General features: G+C 32.4%; 1 protein-coding gene across 2 annotated transcripts in view; it reads right to left on the bottom strand.

The window, feature by feature from the left end:
• Exoc1 (exocyst complex component 1) overlaps window positions 1–20,476 on the bottom strand; it is a 54,500-nt gene that overhangs the window by 13,777 nt on the left and 20,247 nt on the right. The window contains exons 8-14 of one of the 2 annotated variants that reach the window (XM_027938104.2): window positions 19,915–20,024; window positions 13,653–13,802; window positions 8,631–8,736; window positions 3,879–3,923; window positions 2,569–2,732; window positions 1,654–1,761; window positions 196–272 (exon numbers count right to left, since the gene is read on the bottom strand). In XM_027938104.2, coding sequence (XP_027793905.2) covers window positions 196–272; window positions 1,654–1,761; window positions 2,569–2,732; window positions 3,879–3,923; window positions 8,631–8,736; window positions 13,653–13,802; window positions 19,915–20,024 — 760 coding nt within the window. The remainder of the gene's footprint in view (window positions 1–195; window positions 273–1,653; window positions 1,762–2,568; window positions 2,733–3,878; window positions 3,924–8,630; window positions 8,737–13,652; window positions 13,803–19,914; window positions 20,025–20,476) is intronic. The other variant, XM_027938112.2, reaches the window with a different exon arrangement.

Below are 20,476 nucleotides of genomic sequence, written 5' to 3'. Positions count from 1 at the left end.
TACTGAAAAACACCTGCACTCCTCAATGAACAGCATTTCTCTATGTTTCAATTTGAAGTTTGTTTTTTTGGTGGCTGAGGATTAAACCCAGGGCCCTGCATATGCTAGGAAAACAACTAACTGAGCTATATCCCCAGCCCACTAAAAGTTAATTTTTTTTTCCAAAATAAATAAGAGACATTAACAAATACATACTCAGATGACACAGCCAATTGTGTGCTAGAATTATGTTGCCGTGATAACATTCCTCCATCCAGATCCTCTGCTTCAGTCTGTAAAAATTATTTAGGTACTTTACATAATAAAAGACCAACAATTTGACTAGTTTATATAGCAAAAGCCTGCTCAGTCTTAAAATGTCTAGGAGAGAATGCACTATGAAAAGTAATGATTTTTTATTGGTAGTATAATGATTTTTTAATGATTGTATTCCCAATGAAGCTATATAATTTAGTGTGCTATTTAAGGATATTCATGAAATGCATTTTTATTAGAATTTTACCTGAGAATTACTGTGGGGTGAGAAGGTGTATTTATCTGTGTGCACATGGTGGGGGGAGGGAGAGTGCTAGAGGCTAGGAATATTAGGAATGGCAAGGCAGCTCAACAAAAAAATGGAAAATGTCCAAAAACAATTTTTAAAAGAAAATTGAAATAATTAAGGAAACCTCACCAATCACTGTAACAAAACTTGAACATTTAAAAATATATCAGGGGGCGGGGGTTGTGGTTCAGTGGTAGAGTGCTCGCCAAGCATGCATGAGGCATTGGGTTTGATTCTCAACACAATATAAAAATAAAATAAAAGATATTGTGTCCACCTTAAAAAAAAAAAAACTGGAAAAAAACTGGCTGGGGTTTTGTGGCTCAGTGGTAGAGCACTTGCCTAGCATGTGTGAGGCACTGGATTTGATTCTCAGCACCGCATATAAATAAATGAATAAAATAAAGGTCCATCAATGTCTAAAACAAAAAAAAAAAAAAAAAAAAAAAAGAAAAAAAGGTATCAAAAATTCTTAGCAACCAACAAATAAGCAAACTTATCACCAATACCACCATTACCAACAATGAAATCCCAACCATTTCTAGCAACAAATGAAAATCAGTCATAAAAAAATGAATTTTTTATCTAAGGAAAACATTTTTAAGATGACCTTAATTTAAAAAATCACTCTATTTGTACTGTGTTTTTAAGTTCTTCAAATTTTCTATGCTAGAAAATCACTTATTTTGTTTCCTCACATTTATGCCACCCCAACGCATGCTGAACAGGCATCACTATATCCACTTTATAGAAGAGAAAACTAGGGATTAAATGATTGGCTTAAGGTCTGTAGTTAGTAAATATTATATACATACACATACACATTTTTTTCTTGGTAATTATTTGAAATGTTAAAATTATTTTTTTAATAATATTCTTTAGAAAGTAAACACAAACATTAGAGAATGTTTAGGTGTAAGACATTCTGGACTATCAGGTGCCCAAACTATCACTGCTTTGATTATTTTATGACATGACAAAATGTTTAAAGATCACTATATCACACATTCTTTCCTTTTCTGTTTGGATAATGAAACTCTGACCACATGTTATTTAGTTTAATTATGTTACAGACTATAAATACTAGTCAAAATAGATGTACATCATACCATAGTTCCAGGCATACTTGGATGTTGCTGCAGTTTGAAAAATTTACTTATGAAGTCCTGTTCTGCCAGACACAGGGGTTCTAGTTCACTTAGTACCTGTTCAAAGATCTAAAGAAAACCAAAATGATCCTATAGTGAAAAAGCTGTATGAAGTACTTAAAATAACATCCCCAATTAATTCCCTCTGTTATAAGGACCTGGATTATACTGCATTGCCTTTGGGCTTCTGTTGGGTTTACAGAACCCCACAGACACCCCTTTCTAAAAATGGTAGGACAAATATAATATAACCCAGGTAACACAGGCCCACAGAACATACTTAAAAAAACTCAAAAGGGTTTTTCTCTTCAAATCTAGGAAGTGGAACACAGAGATAAACTTTTAAAACTTATTTGATTAATGCAGAGCCCAGTTAAGCTGTTATTTTCCCTTTGTGGTTATTTGAATAACTTAGAGATGAGAGCACTTTATGACTGAATTATTTTTTTGGTACTGGAGATTGAACCCAGGGATGCTTTACCATGGAGTTACATTCCTAGTCCTTTTTATTCTTTATCTTGAGATAAGGTCTTGTTAAATTGCTAAGGCTGGCCTTGAACTTGTGACTCTACGGCTCAGCCTTTTGAGTTGCTGGAATTATAGTCATGTATTATAGTGCCTGACACTTTGTGATTTATAAAAATGAATTTTAATGAAACTTTTATGTTATTCAATTGATAATTCACATTTTAGCTGCCATTTGACTAGTATTTTTTTTTCCCCAGATTCAATTCAGAATTGGAAAGAAAGACATGGCTAATGTCTCAAAGAAAGCCCAAAGAACCTAAATCTTTGAAAACACTTAAAGCAACTGTAAACTGCTGTTAGAAAAGAAAAAGCAATGCTAATGGTTAAGAAGTACTTGTTTTATCTTACCTTATCAAATTTGGTTCTGTCGGCAACATCAAGATCAGATGCAGACATATTTCCCATATCCAACAGGGAAGATGACTGGGATCTGCGATTCCCTGAACTCTGAACACTGAGTTTATTTAGACTAGAAGTAGATCCAGTTAATTTCCCAGAACTTCCATGAAGACCTAAGAAATAATAAAACTTTGAAAGTTGTGATCTTTACAAATAAAAGATATGGAGTATAAATCAGGGCTACCTCCTATTGTCTTGGTCTTTTAGGATTCACATTACTTAGTGCACAAGGGGCAGGATGTACAGTGTCCTTGTTGTTTAGTAACATTTGTGTCCCATTCCAGTGCATATTGCAAAGAGAAGCAAAACTACACAGATCCATAGAATAGGACTGAAAGGACCAGTATGCTAACTTGATTTTGTTTTATTTCTGCAGAAAACTGCCTGAATCATTCATGTCCACCTTAAATCTGTATATTAGGTTGATCTATATGTAACTGCCAATACTTAATCATTTTGCCCTATAAAAAAAGAGTCAATTACATTTAATTCAACTTAATATATTCCAGGACCTAGAAACTCTGCTTTTTCCAGTAAATGAACTACTTAACTCCAGTTCTTTAAAAACTAGAAAAAATAAGGAAAAGCAAAGCATACCGAGAATTTATTATACTTAAAACATAAATTAAACCTAATGCATGTATCACTAATCATACTTATTATGAGATGTCTGTGTTTAGGTTGAATTTAGGTATCTATCATAGCCATGAAGAGAAGTAAGAACATATGGCTGGATAATCTCACAACACCAAGGAATTAAAGGATTCAAAATTTATAAGAAAATGTGATATTTTGACTCAGAATTTAAATACAAACAATACATATAATATTTAAAAACATTTTTCTTCAATACCTCTCAGTTAATTTGTACTACTTGCTAATAATGGTCAGAAGGGACAAATAGAGATCTATTAAGGGCAGTTAAGACAAACTTTGGCTTCATTATGCAAATCTGACCATATATGTAAATTTTTTAAAAATAGAGTTTCTAAATACAGCCTGAAAATAGAAGTTTGATGGTTAAGCCTTTTCATAAATTTCTGACACTAAGTTTTACTACTTGCCATATAATTTCCTATATTACATATTTCTTAGATATAACCATACCACTACCATCATGTTGGTTTTCTTTCTCCAATACCTGGCAGTTCAAAGCAATTGATATTTCTGGTATTAACTTTTTCAAGACAAATAACCAGTTACTAGACATTAAACAAACATGCATTGAGAATACCTTCTAATACACTAAGCATACTCACTCTCTGTTTCCTGTTTGACAGCACTTTCTTTTCGAGGCAGTGTAGCTGTGATGGATTAGGTTGCAAGCATCAAAGACAAAGACAAGTTAATAAACTGCAATTTGCACAAACCATGCACAAGAGGAAGTTAAAGCTCTAGTTTAAAAGACACATGCAAAGAACCATGAGCATCAAGTAACAAGAAGTGGAAACACATGTTTAGTTGGTCAGCTACTGTTTGAGAAATTATGAGAGAATAAACTTTACTAGTTTTTAATGTACTATTTTTTATATTCAGAAAAAAAAATCTATATTTCTCAACACCCCCACATACTTTTAAATGATTTTTTGTTTTAAACGTTAGGAAGCTGGTACACTTAAATTTAAAAGGTAATTTGCAAGTTCTGGTTTCTTGAGAAAATGAAGTTCAAGTAATAATTTAATACAGTGGAGATTTAATAGAACAAAGTTGTATATTTAGATATTAACAATCTTTGTTCCTTGAAAGCTCCTGAAAGAAATCTCTACTGTGCTAAATAATTTTGTACTCTATCTTATGAAAATTATGTAAGGGATTTAAGACCATTTTAAAATTAAAAACAAATATCGAGCTTAATTACTAATTGTCTTGTGAAAAAGCACATATTTAATACTAACAATCAGGAGATGCGGACGGGGAAGGTTGAAGGAACAGATTTAATATAAGATTTTGAACTCTTTTAGGGTCATCTGACATTTCTTTTATTCTAAAACTTTGCTTTATATAATATTTATATATCACTTTTAGAGCTCATCTTGTGAACGATGTTAAACTCAAATTAGAAGTTAATGTGGCGCTGGGGTTGTGGTTCAGTGGTAGAGTGGTCGTCTAGCATGTGTGAGGCACTGGGTTCGATCCTCAGTACCATATAGATATAAAATGAAGATATTGTATCCACCTAAAACACTAAAAAATAAATACTTAAAAAAAAGTTAATATGAAAGACAAAAAAAATAAACCATAGAATGAAACAGGAAGCTAAAGAATATAAACATAATCTAAAATTACCTTAAGAACAGAGAACAATGTGCCAGTTGACACCATCCCTGAACACTTCAAGGCAAAAGACCAAGTATAATAAGCTTTTAGCTTGCTAAACCTGTGATACAGATATCTTCCCAGCCATGGCTACCTGAAGCTCAAAGGAATATGAAACAAAAATCCTGCACATTAAAGTGGCAAAGAGGAATCGCAGTAGAGATAATAGCTAGCTAATCTGAACAGTACTTTCTACTGGTCTTTGGTTACCATTATGCTATGTTCACTAGTTTCAGGACAGAGCCTAATATTTACATAATTTTCTTTTTTTAGTAGCCAATAGTGAATACAGAGTTACTAGCAGTGCCCATTAATTATAATTTGGGGTTCATAAAAATAATCTACGTTATTTATCAGCAATAAGGAGTACTACTCAAGTAAAAATTTTAATGTCTTTAAATAATCCCTAGGAGAATATAAACTTAATAAAGATAGGGTCTTTGCTTGTTGCATTCTCAGTACCTATTGTATAATAAGTAATAGGTATTATTATATGTGATTAATGACTAATTATTGAATTACAATTCTAGCCAGCTGTGATTGAGTGTTGTATTCAAGAAGAGTTTTAGCATTAACAAGATTTCTTAGTGGAAAAACAATGATATAATGATTTTGGCACATAATTTTTAAGAATTTATAATATTAAATAGGAGGGAGAATAATAACAAATGAATATATTAAGTAACTGTCATGTAGAAAAAAATGATGGTGATTTAAAAAATAATTACTAAATTTCCTTTGCCTGCTATTTTATTGAAGTACATTTGTAGGCTATAAAGAAAAAAAAAGTACCAAAATATTCATCCTAGGGTAAAAATTCTTTGCCTCTGAGGATATCAAAGTAAACTTACTAATCAAGCTTATTAATGATCTATATAAAGACCTTATCACATACTTTCCTGGCACCTTTAATATATTTTGAATTATTTGAATTAAGTAGATACTAAAGACTTAAGAGTTGCTTAAAAAGAGAAGGATGTTCCCTTGGCTCTTTATAACTATACTGACTATGCAACTTCCTTTTGTTACATTCTATCTCACTGTTCATATCAGAGTTACTAGTAGTGCCCATTTCCTTTTGTTACATTCTTATCAGCAAGTAAAAAGCAATAGAAATTTAAATTTCATTTATAATTACTTAACTTTGATTCACTGAAAAGTTATCTTTCCAAATTTTCAGGTTTTTATTTTAGTTTATAATTATTATTTAAAGTTCATTTAAACATCATTTGGCTCATTGAAAAAAAATCTTTAAAAAAACTACATTTTATAATACAAGGGGGAGAAATGAATGACAGTAGAGGGGGTAGAGAGAGAAGAGAAGAGAAGAGGGGAGGGGAGGGGAGGGGAGGGGAGGGGGGATAGTAGAGGATAGGAAAGGCAGCAGAATACAACAGACACTAGTATGGCAATATATAAATCAATGGATGTGTAACTGATGTGATTCTGCAATCTGTATATGGGGTAAAAATGGGAGTTCATAACCCACTTGAATCAAAGTGTGAAATATGATATATCAAGAACTATGTAATGTTTTGAACAACCAACAATAAAAATAAAAATAAAAAAAAAACAAAACAAAACTACATTTTGCCTTATTTGGCATTTAGGTCATTTGTATTTAATGTGAAATTTACTTTTTTTTTTTAAATGAATGTTTCCAACTAATAAATTAGATCTTTAGAGATGAACCAAACTGTTTTTATCTTTTGAATTATTTAGTTTTCCTTCTTGCCCTCTTTTTTAAGTTTTCCTTCTCTTATAGCTAAGATCAAAATAACTGCTACTGTAGTTTTCTAGGTATCACAAAATTACTCTCCTATTCATTACTTTTTAATAAATACATAGGAAAAATGTAATTCTGACACTTCTAAAAACTATGGAACTGCCTTCTAAATGTGCATTATGTGAATTTATTTATCTATCTATCTATCTATCTATCTATCTATCTATCTATTTATTCTGTGGTGCTGGAGATTGAACCCAGGGCCTTGTGCATGCAAGGCAAGCACTCTACCAATTGAGCTATATCCCCAGCCCTAAAAATGTTTTTAATGAGATAATATAAGAACTTCTCAAGGAGTAAGAAAGAAAAAGTTTAGGTTTCAGGTTAATGCACTGATAACACTAAGATACTATTATACTTGATTTAAGTTTATTTTTATTATTTCATTTATTTTAATGTGGCTCTGACTTGTTTTCATATACAGAAGTTCTCTCGATATAAAATGGTTCACTAACAAGTGATGACAAATATACTTAATGAAACATTAAACATGTAACTGCAATAATAATATGCTCTTTACTCAAAAAAAAAAAAAGCATAACATATCCACAGTGAAACATTAACAAGAATACACCACTGTTCAAGAACAATTAACCTTTAGGATGAGTTAGCATTTCTGTTTCCAAAAGCCTAATGTCCCAAGATTCTTATCAGTATCTTTATACTAAAGTTTATTATATTTACTGACAAACAATTTCTAATGTCTGGACAGTATAACTAATATATTCATGTATTATTATTATTATTAATTTTTTTTTGGTACCAGGTATTGAACCCAGTGGCTCTTAATCACTGAGCCATATACCCAGCCCTTTTTATATTTTATTTAGAGACAGGGTCTTCCTAAATTGCTTAGGGCCTTGCTAAGTTGCTGGGATTGACTTTGAACTCACATTCCTCCTCCCTCCGACTTCCAAGCCACTGAGATTTCAGGAGCGGGCCACCATGCCCAGTTGGCGTTGTATTTTTTTAAATAACAGTGAATACAAAAGAATTACCTCTAAAGACAGTCTTCTCTGTCCCTAAAGAATAGAAACATGTGCTATCAATTTTCGATCAAGTTTACTGGTTACTGAGTTGCTTAGGGCATAGGCTACTTTCAACAAGCAAATGCTAAACTCATTATTCTAAAGGAGAGCTATGCAGACACAGTGAGGAGGAATACACAATGTAGCCCTTTAAGGCCAGGTTTGGACTTGCTTGAATAGGCACAGAATTTCATCCAAATGGAACTCCAGAGATGGATACATGCAAGAGCACAACTTGGCCTCAGCACATCAGGGTCCTTAACTTGATACTTTCACTGGCTATTCACAAATTACGGCTTTTGTCCATTTAAAATATTTAGAAGCAACAAAAAAAAATATTGCTTTAGGAAAATAAGGCATAATTGGAGGGAAATTTTGGGCATTTTTATAGTCCCTTGACCAGGGGAAAAAAAATTCTTAAACTTTCTCTTTAATTCAAAATAGCCAATGAGAAGTAAGAAGCCAGGAATCACTTTCATTTCTCTGAAAAGAGCAATGACTTAAGAGATCAATGACCTGCGCCCACTGTTACAAGGATCTTCTAGGGAATCAGAAACTGAACTTTCAACATCAGTCTCATAGTCTAATACTTTCTCTACCACACTGTGCTTCATCTTCTCATCAACTGCTTTCCCTATGAATATATATTTTTATATATAGCATAAACACAATTGCTGTCACAAAACCCACAAATTATAGTTTTAATTAGTAAAACAAGTATATATATGTTTTTATGAAACATTTATAAATCAAATGTATTAGATCTCCTCTTTCATTAATTCTATTGTATCTTCTTCCATCTTGTTGAAAACGTCTTAGAATTATGTCATAAATAAACCATTTATAATAGGAAGATAATGAACCAACATGCCTAAGCTTACCAAACTTCTTGCTTTCTTTAGTTGTGCCAGTCATCTTGATCTTTGCAACTTCAAAGAAATCTTTGATTTCTCTTTCATACAGTCGGGATAAATAATCCATGTAATTCTTAAAATAAATGTAAAATGTACTTCTTATTAATAAAACATACATAACAATTTCTACTTTTCAATCTCCACCCAATCCCTCATGTTTCTTATAAATTTTTTTTTTTTTTTTGGTCAAAAACCTTGATGCATTTAATAGTATGTTAAAAAGTAGGCTACTTTCTTTCACACCTTTTTTTTTTTTTTTTTGAACTAGAGACTGAACTCAGGGGTGTTGTACCATTGAGCTATATTCCCAGTACTTTTTATTTTGAGATAGGGTCTCATTATGTGGCTGAGGGCCTTACTAAAGTTGCTGAGGTTGGCCTTGAACTTGTGATCCTAAACTGAGGCTCCCAAGTCACTAGGATTACAGGTTTACACCATTGTACCTGGCACCGTTGCACACTTGAAATATTGTTACAATCATACCTGGCAGAATATTTGAATCAGGGAAATCATGTTTCTGCTGTCTCATGTTGTGATGATAGCACAGTACTTTACTTTGTTAGTCTAATACAGGACACTGAAGTGGTTTTGATGTTTTGCTACAACTGTGTTACAATTCATCTCTAATGAATTGTTTCCTTGGGACAATTTCCTAAGGTCCCTAGGGTCCAAAGAATATGATTCTTTATGATTCTTCCTCCACATTGCCATATTGTTTGACTGATACACAGTGCCCCTGGCAATGGGGAACATTTAGTTTCACTGAGTCCTTGTTGAACTTGGGGTTATGGCATATATAGATTATTTTCAGTAAGAATTTAGAACAACTCATTTTCATAATTAATGTGTTTTCTTGAAATGGATTTGGTTAACTGTTCCTTACATGAAAACATCCATTATTTAGCATGCAAACTAATTTTTTTATCATCTCTGCTTATTGTCACATAAAAACACTTATGCCCTCAGGAAGGACTCTTCAACAGTAGGAGGCCAGACATTTTTCCAAGTCCCAAGTTTAATGCCATTATATCATAGAGTTTGACTAAATTTAAACAAATAAAGAGAAAAATTGTTCCTAGCAATTTTTTAAAATTTATCAAGGAATCTAAGCTTCAACTTCCTTTATTTTCTCAAATTAATATATCATTCTTTAGAACAGGTTTATGTTCCTGCTTTAAAGATCAGGTATAACTTTCCAGAACTTACAAACTATGTAAACATTTGTATATTTTACTCAGAATTCACTTTATTATTTATCTATCTATTTATTTAGTTATTAAAGTTGTAGATGGACAGAATGCCTTTATTTTGTTATTTTCATGTGGTGCTGAGGATCAAACCCAGTGCCTCACACACGCTAGGCAAGCACTCCACCACTAAGCCATAACAGCAGCCCCATGGCTATAATTCTTATACATGAAGAATCTGGACTTGACTTTTCATAGCCTTCCAAAAAGGGGGAGTTGTGTACACCAAACAAGTGGAAATAGTTATCAGGATTTAATTAGGTATTATTTCTTAGAAAAGAAACACTTATTTGTCTGTTTCCTTCTTTCTTTTCTTCTTTTATTCCTTTGTTTCTTCTTCCTTTAAACAAAATTTCTGGTTTTGATAATATTTCAGCAACCCAACTTGATTATGAAGGAAAAAACCCATAATCTTCCAAAAGCTCAAACCACAGGGTTAAGTAAGATTCCTGGGAAAGAAGTCAATTTCACTTAAAAAGCTCATTAATATTGTCACTCAAAAATATCCTCGGATCAGAGAATAATTCCATAAATCATCACTAGGTAGGCTCTAGTCTTGTTTACTTTAAATTACATTCATCAATACTGCATTATATATAAAGATAGGACAATAATACTCACTGAGAACACAATTAGGCAAAAAGCTTATTGATTATTTTACTTATTTGAACATTCACTAGGGGACAAATCACTTGTTGGCACAAAACTCTTAAGGAGATATAATTTGTGTTTAATTATTCAAAATACTAATTCTCCTAAAACTTCAAAAGGCAAAGAATTCCAGTACTGTAAATATTTTCCTTAAGATATGTCCAAATCAGAATTCTGTTGAATGAAAACAAAACAGAACAAAACAAAATATAACACAACAGTAAAGTTGTATAATACTTAATAGGCTATTTTTTTTTTTTTTTTGCTATTTTTAAATTTGTTCTAATTATACACAACAGCAGAATGTATTTCAACTCACTGTACACAAATGGAGCACTACTTTTCATTTCTCTGGTTGTACACGATGCAGTCACACCATTTGTACAATCACACATATACCCAGGGTAATGTTAGTCTCATTCCACCATCTTTCCCACCCTGATCTCACTTAAAATAGCTAGCTAGATAAGATATAAACAAAAACCTTAGGAGATGAAAGTTCTTTTTGAAAAGCATTTTTTTAAATATTTATTTTTTAGTTTTAGGTGGATACAATATCTTTATTTTATTTTTATGTGGTGCTAAGGATTTAACCCAGTGCCTCATGCATATTAGGCAAGCACTCTACTACTAAGCTACAACCCCAGCCCCTGAAAAGCATTTTTTTAATTATAATTTAAAAGATTATTTTACAAGATTATACTTTAAACGGGCAAAGGTATTTTAAAGGATGACATATATGTGTGTACGTATGTATATGTCTGTGTGTATATATACATATACATACATACATACATACAAAACACTCTTTCTATAAAGAATGTTCTACTATCAAATATGTTGACATCAATGCATTGATATGAAAATATAGTCTTGCCTCTTTCTTTGCATCATACTTCTCATAAATCTCTATCTAACCCTCTGCCTTCTCCTGAAGTATGAATCTAAGATATTAGATAGGAATTATTTTTATATCACAATTTCAATATTCTCAATACACAAAGACAAAACAGCACTATTCAAATCCAGGACATCTTTTAGGGTCATATTGTTCACACAATCATTAATACAGCTTATGAGCTTAGATTTTATATTTTAAAACTCTAGTTCACAAAAAAAAAAATTTTTACATATTTCTAAGATTTTTTTTTTTAATTAAACTGTTCTTTCAACCAGAACTATCCAGAATACCATTCACTATTCATTTATCTGAGTTGTATAGGGGGCAATTCTTTAACTCTATTTTTTAAGAAAAGGGGCAAGATATCCAATTTTAAACTAAAGATTATAGCATAAATGCCAGGAAGTATAGTCCCTATGGCTTTCTGCTACAATGGCCATTACTAATCTAAGTCAGATGATATTGTTCAGCAGATCAAAATCCACTGACCCCCACCCTGTCCAATGTCACACCCAGTGAAAGCCAAACCCTTTCAGTGATCTAGTCCCCTTTCAGATTTGCCCAGCTCCCACCTAGGGATCCATCCCCTTACCCACCATGTTCCTTCTCAACACAGCAGGCCTACTATGCCCCAGGGTAATGCAGCATGTCTGGAAAGCTTCCGGCCAGAGTCCCCATTGCTCACCCCACCCCTGCTTGTTTTGTAATTTGTGCTCAAATGTCACTTCTTCATGATGCTTCACTGACTACCCTATTTGACACTGGATCCTTCCCCAAGTCATGACATTTGATTTTAGTTTCTCCACAGCATTTAAGCAGTACCTTCTAACATACAGTATAATTAACTTCTCTAGAATGTACACTGGGAGAAGGTGAACATGTGCCTGTGTCCATCAACCTGACATCTATGTAAGCACATACTAGGTAACTCCATCAATTTACTGAGTGAATATATGAATGGATGACTCTGTTCTTCCCCAAATGCTAATTTTAGTCACTGATATATACCACTGTCCTAACCTCTAATCCTGTGAAGATTGGTATCATCCTGCTGCTTGTGCCTTTGGAATCTCTCTTTAATATTCTCTTTTTATTCCTGCAATCATCTTCCTGGTTCAAGACCTCATTTCATCTGAATATTACATTAGGTTCTTAATTATTTTTCTCCATGCTTGAGGAATGCCATTAGATACTCTAAGTCCCATATTTTCAACATAAGTTCTCACAGCAGAATATGAAATTTCTGCTTCAGTCATGATAAACCTCCTCACTGTCCTACACAGGCACATTTCCTCCATCTTTGCACATTTTGCTCTCACATCTCCTAGATGCCCTTCCTTTTATGTCTTGTTTATTTAATTCCACTAATTATTTAAAACTCAATTGAAGTCTATTATTTTCTATGAAGTTTTCCTACAGCTTTAGTACACAGATTTCCTTCTTTAAATTACTATATATTTAAACTCAATTCAGTCTAACACTTAATTTTTTGCTGACTGTTTTAGGTATGATTTTTTCCAGTCACATTTAAAGCTTCTTAGAGGGGGAGGCTTGCTTGTTAGGCCCCAGGTGCCTGGCAGAGTGGAATGCTTGCTTAATAAAGAGGCACCTTGTACTTCTTACCAGAATATTTTTAAGAGGCAAGTAACTCACCCATCTTCGCATATTTATAAATAAATTTCAGAAAGGAGTTTATTTCTTTCATGAAGAAATTAAATTACAGCATTTAACTAAACTGAATGATGCTTTAGGCTACCGTGTGCCTTACTACTATTTTATAATAAAGTTTGAAAAGGAGCTCTTCTTTATCCAAGTAAATAAAATTACTGTTATCCCTGGTTAATGAGCACTCAACAATTCAATTACTTTCTGCTTTTTTTTTTTTTTTTGGTATCAGGGATTGAACCCAGAGATTGAGCCACATCTCAGCACTTCTTAAATATTTTATTTACAGACAGGGTCTCACTGAGTTGCTAAGTGCCTTCCTAAGTTGCTAAGTTGAACTCATAATCCTCCTGTCTCAGTCTCCCAAGGTGCTGAGATTACAGGTGTGTGACACTGTGCCTGTCTATTTTCTTCTTTGCTAAGAACATACTTTAGTATTTCAAACTTGGGGAACTAAACATATAACATTTTGATTCTAAAAAATTACATTCTATACTCAGTGAGTAACTGACATAAAATTCGTACCTTAGTTAGTCCCTCGTATTTTCCATAATCTGTACTCTTTAGCCACTCCATCAGCTTGGCATATCGAAGCAAGTCTCTATGAAATGGATGATGATTGGGTAAAGTCAGTTCAATAGAGTGCTGAGCAAGAGTTGAACTCTGATCATGACCCTGGCATGAACAAATAAAAATAAACATCAGTGACAGTTCAGAGAAACATTGCTAAAATTGAAAATTCTGAACAATGACCAAATGTGGCCAAGTAAAACAAATAGATCACAGAAAAACGGAAACCAAGTACTTACTCGTCTACTTTTATCATCCTGTGTTCATCAACTGAACATCACCAACATAAAATAATGATAAACATGCAAAAATGTTACTGACAAACAAACCATTCATTCCATTTTTTAAAGAAGTTGAGAATGAATTAATTTTAATCAAGCTGTCTCTCTCACACTGTATGTTTACTAAGCAAATTAACTTCTTCATATAGACTGCATTAAGTAAATCACCAAGTAGGGAAGTTGGACAAAAAAGTAAAAAACCAAACAAGCAAACAAACAAAAACCCTGAACTGTCCACACTTATCTCATTCCTATTAGAGTCCATAATATTTAAAACAATAGATAAAAACAAACAAGATGCAGAATTATATAATTCTTAATAACAATGGCAGAAAAGCATCACAAAACTGGATGAATCAATTGAAAAGGGCAACAGAAGTTCACAGTTTTCAAAGATGTTATATATAAGGTATATTATATACATCCACAATCCCTTTCTATAATTCTAAAATCCAACATAATATACAGTATGTTACCATATCACTTTTTACAAAATCTGAAAAATTCTAAAAACTGATTCCAAAAGGTTTGCATAAGGAAAAATAAACCTGTATGGATACTCTTTTCTGGATGGCTAAAATAATAACATCTTCCAACAGATCACTTATGTCTAAGAGCTATAAGCTGAAAATGGCATAATTCTCTAAATTTGGAATATCTGAACACCTACATCTTTTCTGTGAAGTAAAAGCTAACAATAAACAAAATTAATAAATAATATTCAGTTATTATCATTGGACTATACTTTTATCTCTATAGTTGCCAAACAAGGTCAGTATAAACATTGTTTTACAGAAAAGTTTTTTAAAAAATATATTTAGTTGTTAATGAACCTTTATTTAATTAATTTATTTATATGTGGTCCTGAGAATCGAACCCAGTGCCTCACACATGCCAAGCAAGTGCTCTCCACTGACCTTCAACTCTAGCCCTAAAGTTTTTTAATGGCTAATTCAAAAGGATGATCAAGATTCTACAGAATTTTTCTTAGTGACTCAAGGATCAAATTATTTATGTTCTTCTACAACTGTTTATTCAATCTATTAACATTAAATTATACTATTTGGAGTCATATCATTTTCTTTCCTGGAAATAGAAGAATTAATTAACATCTGAAAAGGATTTTACAGTTTACAAAGCTCTTTCACATATATTATTATTCCAAGTTTTCTCAGTATTTTCACATTATGATCATCTGAAAAATTCACTTCTAATATGAATTTAATTGTCTTCAAATCATTACTACTTAAATAGACTAGTGTTCACAAAAAAAGGATAGTTCCAAAATAACTATGGAAAATAAAAAAAAAAATCTTAAATCATAACATATAGAAACTACACATGTAGAACTCTGATGTGTAAATAATTTTATTTTTTGTATATTTAAAAAGTTAAAGACATTCTTTAAATGTTCTTACTATAACTAATAATAAATTAGTAATAATTTATTGATTGCCCACTACCTTGCTAGGTTATCTATATGAAAACCTTGCAATGTATTTTTCTTCCCATTTATTTTTCTATTTCTATTTGATTTTATGTTTTGCAATTCTGGTAATTAGACCAAGGGCCTTATGTATGGTAGGCAAGAGTTCTACTACTGAGCTACCCCCACTGCCCTATCCTTATTAAAAACTGCTAAAACTCTTTTATATATCATATTTTAAAACTAATCTAAGCCATACATTTTAATAAAAACTCTGTGAATTATAAATTTTCAGTAGTATACATATTACTAAAATTTGTCATTGAACACGTTACTATAGCCAAGCACCATTCTAAGTGTTGAACATAATAAACATATGCATCCTTATAATACCTAATGAGACAGAAAATACTTATAACCATCACTAACATAAGACAATGAAAGCAGCACAAAGAGCTTAACTTGTTCCAGACTCACTTAGCTGTGAGGTAGTGGTGTCATGATTTGGAACCCAGGAAGTCTGGCTCTAATGACTGTACCCTTACGTACTTTGCTGTATTTACTTCCTATTGAATGATAAATTCAAATCAAATTTTAAGTAAATTTTCAAGATTTGGGAACTTTTTTGTTTGTTTGACATGTTTATTTTTATTTTCTTCCTTCCTTCATTTCTGGGGATTGAACCCAGGGGTGCTCTACTACTGAGCTACATCCCCAGTCTTTTTTATTTTTAAAAATTTTGATATAGGGTTTTACTAAGTTGCCCATGCTGACTTGAACTTGTGATGATTCTGCTTCAGCCTTCTGAGCAGCTCAATCATAATTCTTTCTAAGCTTTGAACTTAAGATCATCAGTTGGTGTTTTGAAAAATGTGCTTAATGAACAGCTGGGTGTGGTGGCCCATAGCTGTAATCCCAGCGTATTGGGAAGCTAAGACAGGAAGATCACAAGTTCAAAGCCAGCCTCAGCAATGGTGAGGCACTAAGCAACTCAAAACAAATACAAAATAGGGCTGGGGATGTGGCTCAGGGGTCAAGTGCCTCTGAGTTCAATCCCTGGTCCCCGCCCCGAAAAAAGAAAGGAAAAATATGTGCTTAATAAAACAATTTTTATGAAATCTGATTGAATATTGGTGATCTATAACACATCTATAAAACACGAGGCAAGCACTTTATCAACTGATCTATATCCCCATCCCTATTACACATTTTTCTAAAAAAAAAAAAAAGTTTCTATAAATAGACATTGAAAGAAAAAATTTCAAACTTAAGTAAATAGCAAAAAATTACAACATCAATTTTTTTCTTGGTTGTTCTTTTAGTTCAGTGTATTTTAGTTAACTTTCATTTCCTCTAAGGTATCTGCATAATCAGTCTCATCATGTTGCTAAAGGCAAAGACATAGAATCATAAGGTCTCTGAAAACCAAGCATGTATGTGTGTGAGTGGGAGTAGAACAGTTATGCTTTCAAATCTTTCAAAATCCATCCCAAGGATTTTCAAAAAGACATATTCTCCTGAATTTCATTAGCCTTAATTTCACTGCCGGCTTTTAGAAATATAATTTCTGTAACTGGTCTAATTCACCTTTCTAAATACTCAGATCTCTAGTATGCATAACAATTATGGGTAAGAGTCTGTAATTTTAATGGAAGCTGAGTTCATAATATTTAAAACATGTTAAAGAAGCTAGACATCTGTTGAAAACATTACTCATAGTAGGAAGTGAACATGACATAAAGATGCCTTTCAAGTTTCATTAGAGTGTAGTTTTGTGAGAGTATTAATAGGAAAGCTGTATCACAAACAGCATGCTCTGGATCAGTGATTCCCAAATGCAAGATGTTTTTATTAGCCTAAAGAAATAAGAAAAAAATAAAATGACATGAATGAGTTGGTAAATGTGTAAAAAAATTTTTTTTAACACAATACCTTTATTTTACTTATTTATTTTCATATGGTGCTGAGGATCGAACCCAGGGCCTCAAACGTGCTAGGTAAGCATTCGGGTTACCCCTAAGCCACAACCCCAGCCCAAATGTGTTAAAATTTTAAAGTCTGAAATTAAGTTCTTTCTATTCTTTTGGTGCCAAAATATCATTTTAAAAATAAGGTGAGTCAAAGTAAGTGGCAGTAATTTATTTTTTTAAAGATCTTTACTAAATAAAATAAAAAACTGGTGACTTGGCCAGTCTCTAAATTTTATTTAATTTTACTGAATTATGAATTTTAAAAAGACCAGGAACCAAAGCCCTGACATAACTGTTGTGATCAACAGATTATTTCCACTGGATTCTTCTGTATATTTATATTTATAAATATTATAATTATACATTTACTATGAATCCATTGCATGGATTCTGTTCAATTCCTACCTTATCTGTGATTCCATATTGAACTCCTTAAATCCTCTATAAACTTCACTTTTGATTAAGCCTCTTTAGCACTTACAACCCACAGTTCTAGCCTTATGTACATCAGTCTTAATTTCTTATAAGCATCTTGAGGGCAGGAGCAATTACTTCTTCTGACACGTGAGTAGCAGCAAGTACACCATAGACTTACAATGAAAATTTGGTGATTGACAAAGAGATATACCATAATATGTTAACCAAGTTTTCACAGCTAGTTTGTCCCCCAATCAGGAATAAAAATTCACATATCATCAAAAACTAGCTAGGTGACCTGGTACGCTGAATTCAATGAATAGAAAAATCTCTTGCACTTGAGACATCTTCTTCCACCTTCCACCTTGCACATCCCAGGTTGTTGCAACATTCTGGTATTTAACATGCAACACTTACATATAACAATACATATTAGGTTTTCAGAAATAGAAAGCATTCAATATAAACAAAGCTATTAGTTTACAAGGCAAAGAAGCAAGATCACAAATAAATGCATGTTATAACAAATAGTTAAGGATATAAAAAGGACTATAGTTTGTTGACTATAGATGTATTTTTGGTATTATCTACAAACATGAATAACATCATTGTCAACACTATCATTTTTAAAAACTAAGGAATCATGAAAATAGATGCTACTGGAATAATAAGAAAAATGTGAATTAGTATTTCCTATGTGGCTTTTAAGTTTATTTTCTTCCTGACACTTTTCAGGTCAAATGAAATGTTGAGGGAGTCTGCTCTGATTTCCCCTTCTATGCTTGGTTAGGTGGTCCTCTGTATGCTCTCAGCACCACCATCACAGAATCTATCCTTCCTGCTTCCTTTCCTGAGACTGTGAGCTACACGAGGATGGTAGGATGAGTCTTTCGTCTAATCCAAGACAGTGTCTGGTATGCATCTCAACCATCTGACAAATAACTACTACGTAAATGAAGGAGGTAGTGAGTGGGTGAAAGGATAACAAGAAGATAGGGAAGCAGAACAGATTAAATGCTTTTTTTGGCCAAAATAAACTCTGCTATATAACATTTAAAAACTTACAAATATAGTTAATGGGTAGCTTAAATCAGTAAGGTAAGTTATAAGCTACAAAGATGCTAAGTTTAGTAAACTTCATATATTTATAAAAATAAAAAAATCAGAGAAGCTTGAGCCAAATTTGATGTACTCACAGGAACCGAAAGAAAGTAGGACCTGTTATAGAGTTGAAGGAGGGCCTGAGTAAACTAATTGGAAATAAAATATAGTAAAGACAATTGTTTTAGAATATTGCAAAGTGGAAAAAAAGTCAAAATCTAATGATTTCAAACAGTCTTTCTTTTCTGGGGCTGAGTATAGACTCTAGGACCTTATGCATGCTAGGCAAGTACTCTACCACTGAGCTATAACCTCAGCCCCAGATGGCATTTCTCAATGAGTAAGGTTACCTTCTAACTTTTTCTACTCAATAACCCTAACAAAGTAAAAGGAATAAGAGACAAAAAAAAATCATCTACTTTATTACACCAGATATTAAAATGGCTTTTATTCAAACCCCTTTAAGGTACTCTTAATATTATCAATATATCATTGCCATATCCTTAATTATAACATCCCTTTTCATATAACAAGCCTATCATTTATATAAAGATTAAATCAACTGAAATTTACATTTGAGACAGTCTTTTTTTTTTTTTTAAATATGTGTACTATAGAACCTATGAAGAAACAGTTAAAATACTAAATCAAGTTGTGTTCCTCATCTCAAAACACTTAAAAATAAAACAGGTCCAATAGTCAACACATAACAACTTTAAATTTTTATAAGAAAGAATGCCTAAATGGTATATGCAATTAATAAACATAGTTATTTATCTGATTTCTAGAATCAGAGAGCTCCAGCTGAAAGGAACTAGATAATTTACGTAAAAGGGGCAACTGAAGCCCAAAGTACCTCTGTGAGAAAATATGTACATATTTCAAAAATCAAATAAATGTACAAAGGAATATACTATAACATCAACCGAACACATCAAAAACTTTTTTTGTGGGAATTTAAGTTTAAGGTAATATAAGTAAACTATAGAAACATGTCAATTTTAATAATAAATTAAAATTACCTGTTGAACAAAAACATTGTTGAGGTGACTGGCCAGTCTCCGGGCAAAATACTCTCGCAAATCACTGAAATGCTGCTGCTGCTGTTTGACTGCCAGAAGCATGTCATGGCCTGAAATCAGAATAGCATTTCTTGACTGATTCAATAAGGACAAAAATATTTCCTCAGTTTAATGAAAACATTTCTAACAGTAGTCACATTTAAGTTTTGAAGAATCCAAAGTTTTACTAGCTTATTTATTTGCTTTATAAAAGGTAAGCAGGATTAAAAATAGCATAGCACAGTGGTCCTGCTTCAAATATGGTTTCTAGGACTTCAGCCCAGATCTACTGAATCTGGGAGTGGGGCCTGTCCATCTATCTTAACAAGCCCTCTAGGTGACTCTGATGGATATTCAAGTTTTAGAAGAAGAGCCTAGAAAAATTTTATGTTCTCTGGTATAATCAAAGCATCTATGTTGTGCTGTGGACAGTACTAAAGAAAGATCATGATGTTAACTAGCATCAATGGCGGTCAATAAGAAGGAATTGAAATGAAAAAGTTCCTATGGTCAATAGAAATAC

This window comes from Marmota flaviventris, chromosome 7, assembly GCF_047511675.1.
Source record: "Marmota flaviventris isolate mMarFla1 chromosome 7, mMarFla1.hap1, whole genome shotgun sequence".
Lineage (NCBI taxonomy): Eukaryota > Metazoa > Chordata > Mammalia > Rodentia > Sciuridae > Marmota > Marmota flaviventris.
Note: the sequence above shows the minus strand (reverse complement) of the source record. Positions and strands in the feature narration are given on the sequence as shown.